Genomic DNA, 20,863 nt, shown 5'->3' on the forward strand with positions numbered 1-20,863 from the left:
CATGTCTCCAGAGACTGACATATTCCACAAGAGGTGTTACATGAGGTTTCCAGAGGCTGACATCTCCTACAAGAGGTGTTACATGAGGTCTCCAGAGACTGACATCTCCCACAAAAGGTGTTACATGAGGTCTCCAGAGACTGACATCTCCCACAAAAGGTGTTACATGAGGTCTCCAGAGACTGACATCTCCTACAAAAGGTGTTACATGAGGTCTCCAGAGACTGACATCTCCCACAAGAGGTGTTACATGAGGTCTCCAGAGACTGACATCTCCCACAAAAGGTGTTACATGAGGTCTCCAGAGGCTCACATTTCCCACAAAAGGTGTTACATGAGGTCTCCAGAGACTGACATCTCCCACAAAAGGTGTTACACGAGGTCTCCAGAGACTGACATCTCCCACAAGAGGTGTTACATGAGCAAGTTTTCAAGCCTCTTAAGCATAATATTTTCCAAAAAGACACGTAAATGTGATTTTGTTAGCCTACATAATTAAGAGACTTTTATTGTAAAAATATACATAACTTTCCTGAATTTACTGCTAAGAACTATTACTTTAGCAAACTCAATCAACTGAAATTTCCTTTAGACAATGACATCTGTTCCTTTTTTTAATTTTTAACCCTTATTTTATCATTAACATTTTTCTAGAGTGAGTAGTGAAAGGAAGAAAATATCCATAAACCTGTCTAAATATTTTCAGTTGTATTTTGAGAACAATTCTTATGATTTTCGTCTATTTCGTCGTTGTTATCGTTATGTAGGAAGGCTCATGAAGACGCTCTGATGATCTTGAGTGACATGGATGACATCCTAGCTACATCTCCCGATTTTCTTCTCGGTGTCTGGACCGAGAGCGCAGCATCCTGGGCCACAAATGAGCAGGTAAGCACCACTGAGTAGCATCCTGGGCCACCAATGAGCAGGTAAGTACCACTGAGCAGCATCCTGGACCACCAATGAGCAGGTAAGTACCACTGAGCGGCATCCTGGGCCACCAATGAGCAGGTAAGTACCACTGAGTAGCATCCTGGGCCACCAATGAGCAGGTCATCCTGGGCCACCAATGAGCAGGCCATCCTGGGCCACCAATGAGCAGGTAAGTACCGCTGAGCAGCATCTTGTGCCACCAATGAGCAGGTAAGTACTGAGCAGCATCCGGGGCCACCAATGAGCAGCAAGCATCCTGGTTCACAAATGAGCAAGTAAGCACCACTGAGCAGCATCCAAGGCCACCAATGAGCAGGTAAGATCCACTGAGCAGCATCCTTGGTCACAAATGAGCAGGTAAGCACCAATGAGCAGTAAGCATCCTGGGTCACAAATGAGCAGGTATGCACCACTGAGCAGCATCCTGGACCACCAATGAGTAGGTAAGCACATGAGCAGGTCATCCTGGGCCACCAATGAGCAGGCCATCCTGGGCCACCAATGAGCAGGTAAGTACCGCTGAGCAGCATCTTCTGCCACTGAACAGCATCCTGGGCCACCAATGAGCAGGTAAGTACTACTGAGCAGCATCCTGGGCCACAAATGAACAGGTAAGTACCACTGAGCAGCAAGCATCCTGGTTCACAAATGAGCAAGTAAGCACCACTGAGTAGCATCCAAGGCCACCAATGAGCAGGTAAGTACCACTGAGCAGCATCCTTGGTCACAAATAGCAGGTAAGCACCAACGAACAGTAAGCATCCTGGGTCACAAATGAGCAGGTATGCACCACTGAGCAGCATCCTGGACCACCAATGAGTAGGTAAGCACACTGAGCAAGCATCCTGGGACACAAATGAGCAAGTAAGCACCACTGAGCAGCAAGCACCATAGGTCACAAATGAGCAGGTAAGCATCATTGTGCAACATCCTAGGCCACCAATGAGCAGACAAGCATCATTGTGCAGCATCCTAGGCCATCAATGAGCAGGTAAGCACCAATGGGCAGTAAGCGTCCTGGGTCACAAATGAGCAGGTAAGCACCACTGAGCAGCATCCTATATAATCTGTATAATCCATTTATTTGTCCATCATGCGGGTCCCTTTATGTCTGCTACTTAGAGCTTATTTTCTTCGTGAAAACTTGATCTGCAGTTCACTGCTTTTATTTTTCCATAAACACGATTTACCACCTTAAATATCATGAATAAGGTTATCAATTGACACAGATCTTTTTTAATATGGTTAAAGGGCCCTATCTGGCCTCATAACTGACTGAAAAAAATTGTAGCTTGAATGTGAGGATGGTAGGATAAGTTGCCAAGTAGGTACTGGCAGGTAAGGCTGGTAGATTCAAGAGACTGGAAAAAAACATCTCCCCCTCAGGATTTTGAAAATCCGCATGATGGCTGGATTGAAGATGGTGCAAAACAAGGGTTTGTGGTAAACGGTTGTAATGAGACCCATGAATTAGTAGTTACTAATATTCAGTATGTCAATAATATAACATTAAAAAGCATGTTGCTTTCAACGTGTCTCTGACAATGCAAATGCCGTTTCCCATCCTTAGTGTTCTACTGAAAAAGTCTAAACTGGCCTTGCACTAACTCACTCTGCCGGCATCTCTGGAAAACTTCCAAGGGCTGCTACAAGATTCTAATTAACAGTTTTTATGGATGCAGGTGACATCAACCACACCCTTTAAACTAGGGCAAGCAGCCGCAGCCCCAAAAATCAATGTTCACAAATTTTAACAGTCTTTATGGGTCTGATGTGAGCGGCATATGGTCACAACGTGGCCATAAAAACCAACGAGGCTTTCCAGTCTGACTCTTGTCCTTAATATATCTTTTAGGAGCGTCGGTTGTACGTCTTCAACGCTCTGAATCAGATTACAACCTGGGGTCCTGATGCGAACATTCTCGACTACGCAGGCAAACAGTGGTCAGGACTGATTTCTCACTACATCAAGCCTCGCTGGGAGCTCTTTGGGAACCAGCTGATCGAAAGTCTGCAGAAGGGGACCCCCTTCGACCAGGGTGCCTTCAACAAGCAAGTCTTCGAACAGATAGAAGATCCTCTTTCGAAGGACGTGGATGTGTCGTATCCATCTGAACCTACAGGTAAAACATGGCAGAACTTCTTTTTGGGTTCGTGATTGTTCTATTGTCAGTTATCAAAAAGCCAGTGCTGAGTTAAAAAGGAGCTATAGACAAATTAAATTTCTTTATGCAATCTTGTGTATAGCTAATTTTCTAAAGAGTATCTATATATCTACCAACTGATTATTATTCTTTTCTCAGGAGATACCATCGCAATGGCACTTGATCTTCACCAGAAGTACAGGCCTTTTTTCAACGCAACAATCAGTTTCGCATAGACCTTGGACATTTTGAATATCCCAATATATTCAAAATGATAAAAAACCAAAAATAAAACGAAGTCAGAATGAGAAAGTTGCTTATTTTTCTGGTTTAATTATCATTTATACGAGGAAATAAGTTGAAGATTGTTGTAAAAATAATGACAAGTATTATAAGAGACAAAGTTCGGTACAAAAAATAAAATTATTATCATTTGTACAAGGCAAAAGGTTAAAGGCTGTTAGAAAAACATTGGCAAGTATTACATGGAAAAGGTTCGGTACAGAAAATAGAATTGTAACTGCAGTTTATTCATACAAAAGGCATCAACAATGTTAATCTGACACGTGGGCTGTGCAATGCATTGCCTTGATAACCAAGTTAATGAAATCTGCATAAACATGAATTATTCGTGTTGTAATATGCGTGGTAATTTTGAAACCAGGCTAAATAAAATGCAATGGTGAACGGAAACATATTTAGGTGAAGAAAATATAAAAATAATATTAGGAATTAAAAAATGTGAAAAAAGTTGTTAATGATCCTTTCCATTCTTGAAGCGTTGATAATGAGGTTTGATAGACCACTTGATAATGAATTTGTACTTCACTGTACTATAAGTCCCTAAAAAGTGAAGAAATATAGCCTTCTGAGTGCTACATGCCTTACAGAGAGCGGTTTTTTAAAAATAATTTCTATTTGCACGATGTACAGAGTACATAAGTGCACATATCTGATCTGATGCAATGACAGTCGAATTTTTCCGCCATTTTGATTCGATTACTTAAGCTTAATTCAAATGCTTTGCGTAGCTCATATCTGCATTATTTAAAAGATTGACGGGACGAACGACCCAATGCAGTTATTTACTACATTCCCGATGAAGCAAAGAGAAGGAAAGGATAGATATGTTTAGTGTTACTTGGTATTTATACTCTGTGTGTATCTAATCATTCACGTGTGTAATTATATTTGTGTGCATAAATGCTCAAATGTAGCCTACGCACTTACCCGTTCTACGTAACATATGCATGCTGTATGCTGTCTGCCTGTATATTTATTTGTATGTGTAAGCATATGCACGTGTTTATGCTTACCTTACGCGTATGTTTTATATTGTTGCATGTGTTTTTATGAGGGTACGTGTATATGTATATCCGAATACTTGTATTTCTGGATATGTAGATATGTGTGTGGTTGCATATGTACAGATGGATATACATACTCGCACTTAATCACTGAGTTCTCTCATGTCAATCACAGACAATAACATTAACTACGATCAAAGTTCAAAAGCAAAGCAACAAACCCAGTTCAGGCATCAAAGGATGTTTAGTACACATGCAGTGACAGATAACTATATTAGTTAACGGTCAACAAAGAAAACGAAAGACCATAAGAGAAAACGGTATTCAATTTTTGGGGTGCCAAAAATATAATCTTATCTCATTAAAATTAGTCGTACACCAACCTCTGTACTGTATTGTAGTACTGTTTGTCCAATACTCCACGTGAATTATATACGAAATAGATTACAATACTGATAATATTATGAAAATAATAATTTAAAAATCGAGGCGAATGCAGAGTGAGGGTTCAAGGCTACTGTAGGTCTACAAGGTATTTCTGTAATAGCCATTTCGGAGGGAATATGACCTAATCAGACTTACCTTAACTTAACCTAACCTTCGCCGCCTTTCCATAAACTGGTCTGGGAGGGGGGCTTCGCCCTCCATGAACCCATCCAATTAAGACGTGATCCCTTACTCTGCATTCTAGAAAAATCACATAATCGGACATTACTACCAACAGAATTACAGTGAAAAATTCACGGGATTCTTTAACATCCGACCTCAGTAGTAACGATTCATTCATTAAATGAATTCTTTGGACGTTACCCTAAATTTACGATATATAATTTAGACAAATAGACAGATACATAGCGATAAAGAGAGACATTTCATAGAAGACGAACGACTTTTGACCAGTAGTAGGAAAATTCATTGCCTCTCTGTTGACGTGATCAACTCTTTCAGCCACCATCTGAAGATAAAATTCATAATGTATATATATATATATATATATATATATATATATATATATATATATATATGTGTGTGTGTGTGTGTGTGTATATATATATATATATATATATATATATATATATATATATATATATATATATATATATATATATGTACAATTATAAGACATTTTCCTTTCGAAGGGAATGGCCCTGAAGGATACTGACTTCCAGTTCATAAGCAAGTCTTTAGGATAAGGTTGCTAGTCTTTTGTTTTTGACCCTGGGTGACGCTGGCAGCCATTCATAGCGGAACCAACTGGTAGGCGGTAGGCCGTCAGCACAATCCATGCACCTAGCAAACATAAGCCAACTCTGTGTCACAGAACTGCAATGACCACTTTTATGTCTGATACCTTTACTCTGAGCCAGTTCACTGAAGTGGGTCATCTTTTAATGAAAGTCTGGAAAAAGACGAACATTCCCGATTCCCTGCAATGGTCGAATCACTGTTCCCCAATCTACAGTCAGTTTCCAAAGACTGGTAGTTCTGATTTCATCCTAGCTGGTTTGCATACTAATCAGTCTTTTGAACAGCACCAACACCTGCTTGGGCTAGATTGGGAAGTGATATGTTGTCAGTCCTTCGGTTTCTGCATTAAAAAATTAAAAAGGCGCACCAGAAGACCAGACATGAAAATACATTTTTTTATTCTTACAAAAGCAATTTTTATTATATTCCATTTTCTTATATAACTGCAAACTTTATTTCAGTTGTTACTTGAAGATTGAAATCAAACAAGTGACTCACCAATAATAGTAATGCCCTTACACATTCACATACACACACACACATACAAAAGGCGACATAAAGTGCCACTTTCATCCTCAAACACGAAACTGGATATAATATTATCCTATAAATAAGAAATTGGATGAGAGAGAGAGAGAGAGAGAGAGAGAGAGAGAGAGAGAGAGAGAGAGAGAGAGAGAGAGAGAGAGTGACATCAAAATGTGGCAACCACCACCACCACTACTACCCTCGGCGTTCAGGGACCCTCTAAAAGGAAGGGCCAGTTAATGGTATGACTTATCAAGTGCCACATTACTTTTTGTTACCATTCGGTCGCGCCCTCAGTGAGACAACTACAGCCTCATCACCTAGCGATCGTAAGGTCCAGCGATTCGCCTTCGGTTTCTGCGCATTTTCAAGAACGTGGCAGTGAAAATTGTTAGTTACTGAGTGGAAAGAACACGAAAAGGCACCAGTTTCCACCTGGGAAGTTTTCATCATTCGTTATAATTTTGTGCTGTGCGTTTTATTCTTGTATCAAGTGACTGATATGAAAGTGCTATAATTACCTGGCTTATATTTATATATACAATATATGTGTTATGGAATCATTATTCACAAAAGCCAAATCCCTCTATGTATATACAAGTATAATGTGTGTGTGTGTGTGTATATATATATGTAATTTCATTTTTGGTATGCACATTGTCTTTGTATTGTACAAAAGCACACACACATATATATACATATATACATACATACACACATATATATATATGTATGTAAGTATAATACCTTCCAGGGAACTGATCACCGAGTAGTTTTGTGTGTACGTTTTTTTAAAGAAAATTCGAAAGGAGTGTTAATGGTTTTAGTCGCAATTGCGTAGACTTCACAGAAGCGTCGTTGGAGTTTTCCCTTTAACTGAAACTTAAACTCAACGATTGGACTCACAGGGTATGTTTATTAAGTCTGTCTAATTGCGAAGAATTGGTACACTAACTTTTTAATCAAATCAGCTGATATTTTAGTAACTGTTAAAGAGCAACAGCGTTTTCTGTTCACGAGTTGGCTCCAGTTGGATATGGGAACGTGAATAATAATAATAATAATAATAATAATAATAATAATAATAATAATAATAATAAATAATAATTTATGTTCAATTTTGTAGCGCTTAAATATCAAAAGAATATTTGCCCAAGGGCGCAGAGAAAAATAATGATAATTATAACAGCAACGACAAACCATCTCTGTCCAATCTCACGATGATTAAAACGCTCGGGAATATCGCACCATTGCGCGAGAGACCTGCAAGAAGAACTTCCCGTCTTTTTCCTCGCTATTTCGAGGAAGGTTCGTCACTCTTTCCCGCCTCAGGATATTTAAAGGTCTAAATAACAGAGGCAGTAAGCAGTTAGTTGCTGGCTGTTGCACAAGATGGGGGAGGGGGGAGGGGTGGGGGAGAGAGAGCGACTGTCCGTCTGTCAGTCTGTCCTGCATACCATAGAAGCGCGTGGCCTTGGTGCCACAAAGGGCCGTGTGGCACTCGGTTAATTCAGAGCAATATTCTTTAATACACAGTAATTGCTCGCAGCTTCACATTCTTCCTGATGGTTACTGTCAAAGGGGCCCACGTAATGCCCCTGGGGAATTTTCGAAACTACCCTTTTTTTTTTTTTTTTTTTGTTTGGCTTTTTCATCTTACTCTAATTTTTTCGTGTTCAGTGTTAGTTGTTGCCCAGTCGTTGTTTTGTGTTGAATTGTGGCAAAGAGGCTGGTATTATATAATACATACAACAGCGCGTACACACATATGTATATACGTACACACACATATATATATAGTGTGAGTGTGTGTGTGTGTGTGTGTGTGTGGGTTTGTGTGTGTGCGGGCGTATTCATGTAAACAATACCATTTCACACAAATTCTACAGAAAAATGTAGAACTCGCTGAGGTGACACGTGACAGGTCTCCATTTTGGTTGGTGGGCCGTTGGTCTAGGTCATGAATTGCACTAACAGCCTGAAGAGGTGTCTACCTTTCCCGAAGTGATAGCTTGCCATGACTCATTCAATTCGGCACAATCAGCCATCTCGAATAAGTATGGTTATCTACTCTAACTTAATCCATGTTCTCCCCATCGATAAGTACCGGCTACACGAGTAACTTAAATTACTATTCAAGGATGTAAATTAAAATTTAGATGGTAACTATGCACTTTGAACACTTAACCAGATCTAGGCTACATGCCATGTTTGATTCAGAGCGACAACTTGGAAACTCACTTGTTCTTTATTTACAACTGTTTTGGGGAAAGACTTAACCTACCCTAAGCCAAAACTCTATTGACATTAGGTATATTTTCACTATCACAACGCCGGATATCAAGTTAATCACTAATAGATGATCTCACTACTTCAGATGGAACTTACGGCTACCAGTGGTCCAAACCTATAAAACCTAGACCAACGCCGTTGTTGCTATAAAAAGCAACAGATTAATAAATTGATACTTTCAACGAAGTTGCTTAGGGAGATATGACTAGTACCCTGGGTCTGCCTTGTGACCTTTTCACTCCATCCTCATTTATCATGCGTGGTATTATTTGATTCTCCATACATACTAAGGTTTCTTGGTATTATAATTTTATTGAGTAGACTCATGTGTATGAAGCTCTGACTTACACTAGACAAATCGTCATTACAACGAGTCCATTGGCTCACACTTCCAGATTCTTTTATGACGTGAACACTTGTCCAAGGTAAAGCTGAAAGAAGTTACACAACTAAGTAAAGAGACCAATGGGAATGTATGAGAAGTAGAAGGCAGATAGCAACGAAGTTCAGAGCAAAGGATGCTGCAAAGAATCCTTAGTACTATTTACATACAAACTGCCACACATTGTGGTAAGGCGGCCCCTCCTGACCCACCCACTGTTAATGCTGTTATGACAAGGAAAAATTCATTCATTCTAGTTTCATTGTGATAACTTCATTGCATGTGTACCAAGGACCTTCAGATTTAAGGGGGAATTTCACTTCTTTGCCGGGGCCTGTATATCATATCCATAGCCTACTGGCGTTTTCTCTGGCTCCTGACGCGCCTTTAGAAAAATGTAGACCACAACACTATTTTCTTGAAAGACTTAATTATTATCTGGCGCTGATTTCGGACATTATTGCCCTACTACTGTGCTATCAACCTGGCATCTGTATGCCTTGAAAAATGATTTGAAGACATCAGTAGCCAGGAACTTTATTATTAGGCTAAAAGTCTAATATTTATGGTCATAGCGACAGAAATTCAAGAACGCAACGTACATAACATTCTTTTCAGGACAACGTTGTGTTCTTGAATTTTGTCGCTATGACCATAAATATTAGACGCATATATATATATATATATATATATATATATATATATATATATATATAATATATATATATATAATATATTATATATATAATTTATATATATATATATATATATGTACTGTATGTATATGTGTGTATGTGTGTGTGTATACTAAGTCACATCTATATTTTGCTTAATGGGCGTACGACACATATTTGCATAACAGCTTAATCAGGCTATTATGTTTATAAACTGGCTCTATTACTTTGTGTGTGCTGATTCCGAGAAGGATAACAGACCTGAGAATACCGACTGCTGAATATACAATGAAAAGGGCATTTACCTCATTTAAACAGATTTATGAATGAGAGAGAGAGAGAGAGAGAGAGAGAGAGAGAGAGAGAGAGAGAGAGAGAGAGAGAGAGAGACGTCATTTTGTGCTATGATACCAGTACTTTCTGAATCTTTCGAAAAATCTGTCCACTTCTCGTGAAAACCATCTAAAAGGAATTGTCAATGTTCATTTCAAGTTCGCGGTTTTGGCATCAACGTTGAAACGTCAGGGGCAAAGGAATGCCAGAAACTGTTATTCATCTATAACCAATACCACAGTGACCTCTTAATTTTTCATTCCCTCACAATTCTTGGATATGTTTACCCTCACAAGCTACGAATCAAGATGAGAAATAAATGAGGCCCTTGTCTTCGTTTGTGGGATTCGAACCCAGGTACAGTAGAAAGAGTGAGGTTACCTTAAGTATATTTGCTCATTTAGATTCAAGGCTTGTAGTGATTAACGTATCCAAAATTGTGAGGAAAATCTAAAGTTAACAGGTTGCTGAGGTCGCTGAAAATACTTTATTCCTGGTGAAATCGACTAGTTACTGTGGCTATTGGTAGTACTTTGTCTGGTGAAAGCGGCTATTAGATACTATTATACCTACTTATGTAACAGATTCACAGGCACAAGCCGAGGGCAAACGAATGGAAAGCATTAATGTGACGGAAGATAACACCGACTGCCGACAGACCCAAGATGCGTCTCCCGAAAACAAGAAGAAGATGTCGTCCATCATGAAAAACGTCATCTCCCTCGCTGTCGCCATGACGTTTCTCTTCACCAGCTATTTTTCCATGGAAAATTTGCAGTCTTCAATTCATAAGTAAGGGTAGTTTTTTTTTTTCATTTAAAAACATGCACTTGTGACAGCAAATATAAGGAAATAGTTAATTCACTACCTTAAATTATGGAACAACGTTAGCTAATCTCTTTCCATACAGCACTGAATGTAAATAATGCACGGTTTTTTTCATCTAGCACGCTATATGGCTAAGAGCTAATTAACAAGAAACATATATACATATATAAGAAATTGGTGTATATATATACACACACACACACACACACACACACACACACACACACACACACACACACATATATATATATATATATATATATATATATATATATATATATATATATATATATATATATATCCATATATAAATAACCATTATAAATCCTTTTTCAAATTTACAGAATAGACGGCACCACTTCCTTGGCAGCCATATACATAAGCTTCATCATCTCCAGCTGCTTCATATCGACGCTTCTTATCAGAACCTTCGGGGAGAAAAGCATCCTGTTTGCATGCTCTGTCTACTATGTGGCTTACATGACAGCTCAGCTTTATCCAAAGCCATACGTCCTCCTCCCCACTGCTGTTCTTCTGGGTACGGCAGCTGGACCACTGTGGGCTGCCCAGGGCTCATACATCACAAAGGTAGTAGAGATTTGGACAATAAAGTTTCTGTAAGTTGGATAATACAGTTTCTGTAAGATCTGGACAATACAGTTTCTGTAAAATCTGGATAATACAGCTTCTGTAAGATCTGGATAATACAGTTTCTGTAAGAACTGGACAATACAGTTTCTGCAAGATCTGGACAATACAGTTTCTGTAAGATCTGGACAATATATTTTCTGTAAGATCTAGATAATACAGTTTCTGTAAGACCTGGACAATACAGTTTCTGTAAAATCTGGATAATACAGCTTCTGTAAGATCTGGGTAATACGGTTTCTGTAAGAACTGGACAATACAGTTTCTGCAAGATCTGGACAATGCAGTTTCTGTAAGATCTGGACAATACAGTTTCTGTAAGATCTAGATAATACAGTTTCTCTAAGATCTAGATAATATAGTTTGTGTTCGTGGAGATTCAATAAGGCTGAGAAGAGCTATCTAGCAATTATAATTCTACAAATGTGAAATCTGAAATCTAGTATATGTAATTTGAAATATATCCTAGACTTTTTTTCCGATATTTTTTCCGAAATAAACAAACGCTTGGTAAATACAAATGTGTACTTACACAGGCACCAAAGATATGGCAAGGATTTAGAGAGGCAGATCACTCAAGAGAATGTTCACTGTAAAGATGAAAAGCTCCACTCATTCATAATACCTTTATTTCGCAGGTGGGAACAGCATTTGCTAATCTGTCAGGCGAAGACACTAGTGATGTTATTACACGGTTCTTCGGCGTGTTCTTCATGTTCTTCCAATCAACGCAAATATGGGGCAACCTCATCACATCCTCAGGTTAGATAGTCTGGCAAAGTTTTCTTTCAGATTGTGGGCTTTAGTGCATTCATGAAAGTTAGTTTGGAGATATAGACAACGCTTTGATATAGCATGTAACTTACGAAAAAATGAGCTTATTTGCTCATGACTGGTGTTACTTTAATTCTTGTCATCCATTAGTTCTCTCCATCGGAGCCCACACTCCAGTAAATGAGGATGAAGACTCCTTAAGTACCTGTGGCTACAGATTTTGTATAGCTGGAGGAGATGGAACCAAAGAGGAACACCTTGGCAATGACACCACTGAAACGTCTGAAGAAGAGGGTATTCCCAAATGGCAGATTCACGCACTCACTGCCTTTTTCCTGACTGGAGCGTTTGCTTCATCAGCAATCATACTCTTACTCCTGGACCAAGTCCATAAGTAAGGTTGTTAAGGCTAAGTATTTATCAGGTGTAGCCATGCCTTTATAACTGAGATGCATGCTTTAATTTCTAACTGGCTAAGTGCGTGCTATTGAACTCTAATTTGCACTTGTTAGCAGTATCCTTGTAAAACGAACCTCTAAAAATATATAAGCTTCAGTCATCTCTGGTAAATATATTTCCCTTCATTTCTGCCTAAAAATCTGTTAAGCCTAAGAAAAATCGATCCGTAATGTAAAACCTCTTAAAATGAATGTTGTATTACTAATGCCCCTGGCTGCCGTTATTTGCATTCGTTGATTACTTGTGAAATTTCTTCCAGGTATTATTATTCTGAGGAGGACGGACGCAAAAATAAATCTAATGTTCTTCAGTCCCTCTATGCCACTCTTAATCATGTTCGTCATCCATACCAGTTATTACTAATTCCTCTCACTGTTTGGTCTGGGATCGAAAGGGCCTTCTTGAGTGCGGATTTCACTGCAGTAAGTTTCATTCATTACTGTATGCTGGGTTATTTAGCACTTAGTGGAAATTTTCAGCATGGTAATTTTTTTCACCCGAAAATTTCATGACGAAACGTTTGAAATCTGTTCAGAAAATAAACATTTTCCCATAGTCATTTTGCATTATGAACAACGTTTTACTAAATATTTTACATATATACAAGAGTAACAAAGATATTAAAATCTGAAGACACTCTTAAAATGACGATAAATGAGGTTTACATAACTGATAATTGACTATGATTGCTAAATACCTCCATTCTCTGTTTTAAACTACAAAAATACTAAGGACTAAAAAAGTGATTCTGTGAGAAGTAAAATATTCAAGAAAACTGTGCTAGAAGACACGATTTTGGCTAATCAATCACAATATGTTCTTGGGCTCTAAGGTTATCCACTGGTACAGTACCAGCAGTGGAACATGTGCTGTGACCTAGTCATTGCATTATCAGAATTTAAGCAAACAATAAATTGCTACTTAAAAAGCCAGCTAAGGAGCTGCTGTTCAAGAAAAAAAAATGAATCAGATATCTCAGCTGTTCTGTGTGCTTCTGTAATATTGTTTTTTGCCTCTTTCAAAGAACTGATTTTCAAGGAGTTACTTTTTTTTATACTTCTGATAAAGTTTTAGGTAGATGATAAGACACAAACTTAACATCTTCTGAAATAGCTGCTGTGAAGGATCAAATGTACAATTCAGACGTCTTATAAAGTGTGTACAATTTTTAATTTCTGAAAAGCAAAAGACAGTCTACATCTCTAGCAAGAAGATGGTGATGTTATACTTTCTTCAAATGCTTTACAGGCATATGTTTCGTGCGGTCTAGGAGTCCACATGGTTGGTTACACAATGATCTGCTATGGGGCATGTGACGTTATAGGATCCATGATTGCAAGCTACCTAGTGAGGTGTGTGGGAAGAGCTCCTGTCATTACCCTGGCGTTTTTCATCAACGTCTCTGTGATTGCAACATTGATCGTCTGGCTGCCTAGGTCTGACCATCTCACCTGGTACTTCGTCGTAGCAGGACTGTGGGGGTTTGCAGATGCAGTGTGGATGACTCAGCTCAACTGTAAGTCATATGGGTAAACGTCCATCACAGTTCTATAGCCCTGTTCTTATTGTCACAGATGTTCATCCACACAATATTGAGAATTTTGTAAGAATTTGCAAGTGAACATTGAGGCTGATATATTGAAGAAACCTGAATATATGGAATTATCTCTTTATTAGAAAGGCAGTGTTGGTCTTTGATAGGTGCAAATTTAGCTAGTCAGTGTATGTGTTTTGTTAGAGGGCATTACTCTCCTCCAGTATAAACCCTTGCTTCTTTTCACAGCCATCTACGGTGTGATGTTCCCAAAACAAACCGAACCTGCATTCAGTAACTGTCGTTTATGGGAAGCAACTGGTTTTGCTCTCTCATTTGGTCTGAGCTCCATCCTCTGCATCAACGTTAAAATTATCGTCATCTTGGTGTTTTTGGCCCTGGGTGTGTTTGGATACTTCTTCATAGAATTCTTAGAAAAGATGGGAGGGCTACCGAAAGACGGAGACGGCACTGTTGTTCCAATAGATAAACTCAATATCAGAAATCGCTGATAAAGCCCAAGTGACTTACAAAGTCGTCTTCTTTTTCTTGATGTCGCCACTATTTTTGTACATATCGATGACAAGCCCTGATACTTACAGGGTCAGTGCACAATTCAGACTTGAATCTAACTGGGAACTTTTGTGATTCGAAAATCTACATGGAGAAAACGAGAGAATACAAACATGATGAAATAGTGTCAAGAGACATCCATTCAAGCTCAGTTGATCGTAAAAAATATTGTACTTTTCTTGTTACTTCTTTAGTTGCTATCGTATATCCTCTTCTGTCTCAGGCACAACAGGGAGACTACAGACACAAGAATATATCTGGAGGATACCTATATAGGCATGTGTTGGGTGAAATCAGTTTCTCACACTAAAATTGGAAGTCACAAAAGCAGCTGCTCCGGAGGGACAGCTCTCATTTAAGGGGCTGTTTCTTTCACCTTTAAGCCTTATTTATTTCTGATGAAAGACCAAGGCTGAGCTTGGGATAGTAATAAACTGTAATGGCCATCCAGTCGGGAAACTGAAGAAATTCAAAAGTAATTCAGTGTGGCTACAATATAGATTAGAGCCTGAGGTTTACCAGCAGGTGGTCGCTAAATACCAGAGGGCTTGGATGTCTAAAATACTGGAATGGAAAAGGATTATGGGGCAGTTTTATTTAAAAGAGCGTTGAGTTGGTCAAAACTGGTAAAAAACCTAACGTTTGTATACACAACAAAAACTAAGGAGTCTAAGGAATTTGGCTGATTGAGAATACACTAACAGCATTTGGGACGTATTTCTGACAATCTCACGTGGTTTATAAGTAAACATATAAAAAAAGTAATGTAACACATCTAATGGCTGTATGAGAATATCGTCTAAATATGCTACACCAACCGGTACAATTCGAAACATTTCTGACTGGAATCGTAAAAACTACCTAGCTGGGAACAAAAATCTTGTATGATAGTGAATGCAAAAAAATTAGTTTACGTCGGTATGATTCTTCCTTTAAGTATGTAAAACTTTTTTACTGCTGATTACATAACATTCTTAAAACATCTAAGTCCATGTTGTTGTATGTGTAAGTCAGAAGGGAATAATTTTTGTATAATTTATTCCAGTTAACACAAATCGCAACCTTCTCTGACATAACATTTGTGTAAGTAATAACCTTTCTTTATAAATCTGACCACGTTTTCATGTAGTGTCACACACTGGGAATGTTTCTTCGAAAGTAAAGGTAATGATTAATTTATTTTGGTTTTATTCCCCCTAAGGAATTCAAGGATAATTTGCATAAACGGGTGTGGCGCTGAAACTTAAGAATAAATACGGAAAGATAAGCCCATGGCACGCAGGTATTGTACTGGATGGCAATCAAAGAAACAAGATATATCACACAATCATTAAACGAGAAAAAAGGAACAAAGCAATGGTAGGAGCAATAAAGGAGTTGATGTCGGTATCATCAACAACGTGTCCTTGCCTACCTAAAGCTGAAATTAGAAACATCCAACAGTAAAGCTGACAGAGTACCTACGTTTGACTCAGTATGGCTTCTAAAAGACGAATTTCGAGAAGTTTTTGTAACTGAATGCCGAAATCACTTTGCAGTTTCAGCAAACCATATCTGATGAAGTGCACACAACCAGTGAGGACTGGAATACTATCAGGAATGTATATCAGTCTACTGGGAAAGAAATACTGGGAACTAGGGTAAAATGAATGAAACCCTAGATATCGCTGAGGCTTGGAATACAATAAAGAACAGACAAAAGCAAAAGGTACATGCAAAAAAATTTCAGGTAGATCAAGATCGAAGAGTAGACGTCCTATACACCTAATTTCAGAGAGTGAGGTTAAACCAAGCGCAATAACATGTGAGAGTATATCTGGGGAAAAAAAAAAACAATTAAGTCAAGTTCACAAGTTGGGAGCGGCACTGGTATTTGGGTAGCCCACATAATTAATCAAATATCCATGGGTGTAAAGAAAAAGAGGAAAATACCTGTCACAAGGAGGGATGAGTCAATATCTGACGAAGAGACAGCGTTGGGCAGAGCACTACTGAGAGTCATGAATAAAATATAGGAGGGGTTTAATTAGATTTAATACCAAAAGCCGGAGAATATGCCAATGAATTAATTCAAGATTTTTTTAAGTGGAATCAATAATAAAGATGTTGAGGAGATAGGAAATACGGGCCTGTGATAGATCCATTGCATAGATGATTTTAGCTGAAAATCAAATGACACTTTGTATACTAACTATATTGTTTTGCAAAATAATTAGGAAGCAAAGTCTGACGATAAGGAACTGGAATTCACAGCAAAATTACCAAAGAAATGTGACCTGAGAGAATGTGATGAAAGAATTCAGCATAAGCATCCCTGATGGGCTAAAGAAAGAAATTAAATAAAAGGCTTGGAGAAGAGCAGTCTGGTTTTAGAAAAGGCAGGAGTTCCACTGCATAAATATTTGTGTTCAGGCACACTTTACAGCAATCCCCTTAATTGAAATTGTCTCGTAATGAAATCAAGAGGAGTGCCTAAAGGAACGAACATAAAATCTTCACTGAAGGACGTATGCTACACACGTAAAAGTACGAGAGAGAGAGAGAGAGAGAGAGAGAGAGAGAGAGAGAGAGAGAGAGAGAGAGAGAGAGAGAGAGAGAGTGTGTTCCAATGTTTTTAAAATCTAGTGTCAGCAGCTAAGGCGTATATCTCTGAAGCAAGGTGTTGCCTAGCTTAATGTGTCTACATACATACATGCATACATACATACATACATACATACATACATACATACATACATATATAAATATGTATATAAGTAATTCTACAGTTTAGGGGTCCAAATTCACTGCTCCCTTGTGTGTGTTTGTTTAAGTTTTCTTTCCTGCTTTCAATTTCTTCTTTCAACAGATCTGCAAACAGATGATGTGGTTACAGAAGCAGAGATTGTAAAAGAAAAAAAAAAAAAATAAAGGGAATAAAGCTCTGCACCTCATGCGAATAGTGAAGTGTGCCTGCAACTGTTTGTGGAGTGAGTGCTTAGGAACCCAGAACCAGGTAGGAACCTGGCACGGGCTCTTGCTCTTCAGCAGCCAATTTTTGATAAATCTGAAAAAAATAAGCAGTTTTTCTGCTTGCATAAGCAGAGATTTACGATTTTCTCAAACTCTATGGATCCGTGTCCCCTAAGACATGTTTTTGTTTATTTACGTCCCCCCTTTATTCCATTTGCTTTTTTTTTACAATCTCTGCTCCTGTACGCAGATAAACTGCTCATTTTTTTCATTGTTTTCCATGATTCAATAAATATTTGATAAGTCTGTGTGCTGAGCTTGACTTTATGTAATGCAGTGAATTTGGACCCGTAAACTGTAGAATTGCCTGTATATATACCTAATATATTTATATATATAGACACACTCACACACACACACATATATGCATATATGTATGCATGTATGTACGTTATTATCTCAAAAGTTTGCAAGTTGAAAACGAGGCATTGTATTCACTGACCTGCTTTTAGCCGAGTTAATCTTAAACATCGAAAGAAAACGAAGACTATAAAAGAAAATCAGATTTTCGGGGTACTAAAAAAAAATGAAAACATCGGTTAATGACAATTAAGTGCAGTCAGGTGCGTCATTGGGGGGGGAGGGGCGGAGGCTGGGGGGTCAACTGCCCACTCAAGACTCAACTTGCCCCCCCCAAGACCCAAGTTGCGCCGCCCCCCCCAGCCTCAACTTGGCCCCCTCACCCCCAGGCCCCAAGAAGTAACAGCATGTTTTCTTTTTAAATGTGCAATCATAAATATATAAAATTTCTCAGAAATATTATGTTTCTTGATCTTTGTCTGTCTACTAGCTACCAGTGATGATGAGATAAAACATATAGTGGTGGGAGTATATAATTTTCGCTGAAATACCTTGCTCATGTGGCTTCAAAAACATAAAATAGCTCAAAAAAAAAAAAAAAAATAAAAAACTCAGCTGATTAGGCTCGCTTCGCTGGCCAAACCGTCTTCCCCCACAACAAAAATCTGAAATGACGCCCCTGAGTGCAGTATACAGGTAAGGCTTGAGCATCTCGTATTAATGAAAAAAGTAGAAATCGCCATCAATTCCAGCACATGGTTTATTTTGATTCCAGCACATGGTTTATCTTGATATGTAAATATTAAAATACTTTGGGTGAAAAATTTTACGCTGAGTTGAAATCTGTTATGCCTAATAATATATATTAAAATAAATATTCGAACAGGGATATATCTTAAAGTTTTTTTTTATTATTCAAAGGCCAATGGGACGTTCAACCTAATACTCTATAGCCCCACGTGGATCAACCACGTGGCCTACCTGGCAATGAATCAGCTCTCACCTCGTGGAACGGACCATGCACGTTGTGGATTTTGAATGAATCAATCAGTTGTATCTACTAGACCTGCACTCTCGCTTGTACCTCGCTCACAATATAGTGGACCAGGCCTAAAGAAAACAAGGAAAAAAGAAAAATAGAGAAAACGACAGGTCTTTCCTCCACTGAAAAGAAAAGACGATTACAAGTCAGGAAAATCAGAAGCGGAAAGAGAATTCCAAATTCTGGAAGGAAGTAAAGAAAAATCTAGCCATACTAAGAGGATCAGACTTCCTCTGTGGAAAGAGGTGGCCTGACATTCGGTACACATTTCTTTGTTAAAATAGCACCTTATTACCAGCTATTAGGATTAATATAAAGATTCTTCTCCCCTTCCTCCGTGTGTCTGTCTACCTATCTGTCTATCTATCTTGCTACCTATCTCCCTTTGCATTTACTTGCCCAAGGTCAAAACCACTTTCTTTACGCCCAAAATATATATACTGTATAGATTGACAGACATATATATATATATATATATATATATATATATATATATATATATATATATATATATATATATATATATATATATATATATAGAGAGAGAGAGAGAGAGAGAGAGAGAGAGAGAGAGAGAGAGAGAGAGAGAGTGAAGGTATGAAGGTGAAAGACGAATGTCTCACGGAATGTCAATATATATATATATATATATATATATATATATATATATATATATATATATATATATATATATATATATATATATATATATACATACACAGACACATTCCATTCCGTTTATAGTTCATATATGGAAAGGGGAACATCACCACTCAGATAAAACATTTACATAAAAAGAGCTGGGAGCGGTCGTAAACGGGGCACAAGGCCATAAAAAAGATCGTCGGAGGCGACCTGCAATCCCTCTATAAATGAGACTCACACGTGACCTCGGGGGGAATTAACTGCCGGACAATACACAGGGGACGCCGACGGGAATCCTTCCGAAGGTGACCTCAGGTCACGGCGGGATTAGGTATGGAACGGAAGCGCTTATGGTGGCACGGAAGGGCAAGGCGGGGGAGGGGGTGGGGACGGGAGGGGAAGGATGAGAGAGATATAATCAATTAAATTAATTGGTTTTGATAAATATTAGTAAAATGGAAAAAAGTAATTATGGGGGAAATAAATGAAAGGTACGGGAAAAATGTATCCGAGGGTTATTTCCGGGATTAAGAAAGAAAAAAAAAATAGTAATAAACTTAAAAAGAACTCAATAAACGACTTGATTTAAAGAATAAATAAGTGGATAAATAAACACATATAAAATTTGAATAATGAATAGATATACAATAAATACATAAACATATTTGTATAAGTATGTAATATGTATGTATATATATATATATATATATATATATATATATATATATATATATATATATATATATATATAAAATATATATATATATATATATGCTTAAAAATCACAGTAAATGCACGTGACTTCAGGGTATAAACGAATCCCACAGGAAAATGACAGGCAGAAGTTCAGTACCAATCGCTTTCACGTTTATTAACGCATCGTCTGGGCACAGACGATGCTGTGATTGCATATATATAAATTATATACAGTATATATATATATGTATATATATATATATATATATATATATAATATATGCATGTGTGTATGATATATATTATAATATAAATATATATATATATATATATATATATATATATATATATATATATATATATATATATATATATATATATATTTATGTATATACATATATATGTATGTATGTATGTAAATATTTCAGAAAAATACGGCCGCTTTAATATTATGGTGTTATATAGTTGTGATGAAAGAGTGTAGCTGTGAGATGGAACTGGGGAAAAAGCC

The 20,863-nt window shown here is 37.7% G+C and overlaps 2 protein-coding genes across 2 annotated transcripts in view; both read left to right on the forward strand.

Moving 5' to 3' along the window:
- The window catches only part of LOC136834106 (alpha-N-acetylglucosaminidase-like), a 26,094-nt gene extending 22,697 nt beyond the window's left edge, over nucleotides 1-3,397 (forward strand). The window contains 3 exon segments of the mRNA XM_067096363.1: nucleotides 768-888; nucleotides 2,789-3,056; nucleotides 3,237-3,397. Of these exon segments, the coding sequence (XP_066952464.1) occupies nucleotides 768-888; nucleotides 2,789-3,056; nucleotides 3,237-3,313 (466 nt within the window). The 3' untranslated portion in view covers nucleotides 3,314-3,397.
- Nucleotides 3,398-6,395: 2,998 nt separating this feature from the next.
- On the forward strand, nucleotides 6,396-15,836 carry LOC136834402 (protein unc-93 homolog A-like). Its single transcript, XM_067096963.1, has 8 exons — nucleotides 6,396-6,489; nucleotides 10,426-10,633; nucleotides 11,014-11,257; nucleotides 11,956-12,079; nucleotides 12,242-12,485; nucleotides 12,810-12,972; nucleotides 13,799-14,066; nucleotides 14,334-15,836. Exons 1-8 carry the CDS (start codon nucleotides 6,405-6,407, stop codon nucleotides 14,594-14,596), a joined length of 1,599 nt encoding a protein of 532 aa, XP_066953064.1. The 5' UTR covers nucleotides 6,396-6,404; the 3' UTR covers nucleotides 14,597-15,836.
- Nucleotides 15,837-20,863: the final 5,027 nt, after the last annotated feature.

The sequence above is a fragment of the Macrobrachium rosenbergii genome, chromosome 53, assembly GCF_040412425.1.
Source record: "Macrobrachium rosenbergii isolate ZJJX-2024 chromosome 53, ASM4041242v1, whole genome shotgun sequence".
NCBI classification, from domain to species: Eukaryota; Metazoa; Arthropoda; class Malacostraca; order Decapoda; family Palaemonidae; genus Macrobrachium; species Macrobrachium rosenbergii.

Coding starts and splice junctions, on each gene's coding strand:
- LOC136834402 (XM_067096963.1), top strand. CDS start 6,405: ATGACTTATCAAGTGCCACATTACTTTTTGTTACCATTCGGTCGCGCC. Junction 10,634..11,013: donor TTGCAGTCTTCAATTCATAA/GTAAGGGTAGTT, acceptor TCAAATTTACAG/AATAGACGGCACCACTTCCT. Junction 12,973..13,798: donor TGAGTGCGGATTTCACTGCA/GTAAGTTTCATT, acceptor AATGCTTTACAG/GCATATGTTTCGTGCGGTCT.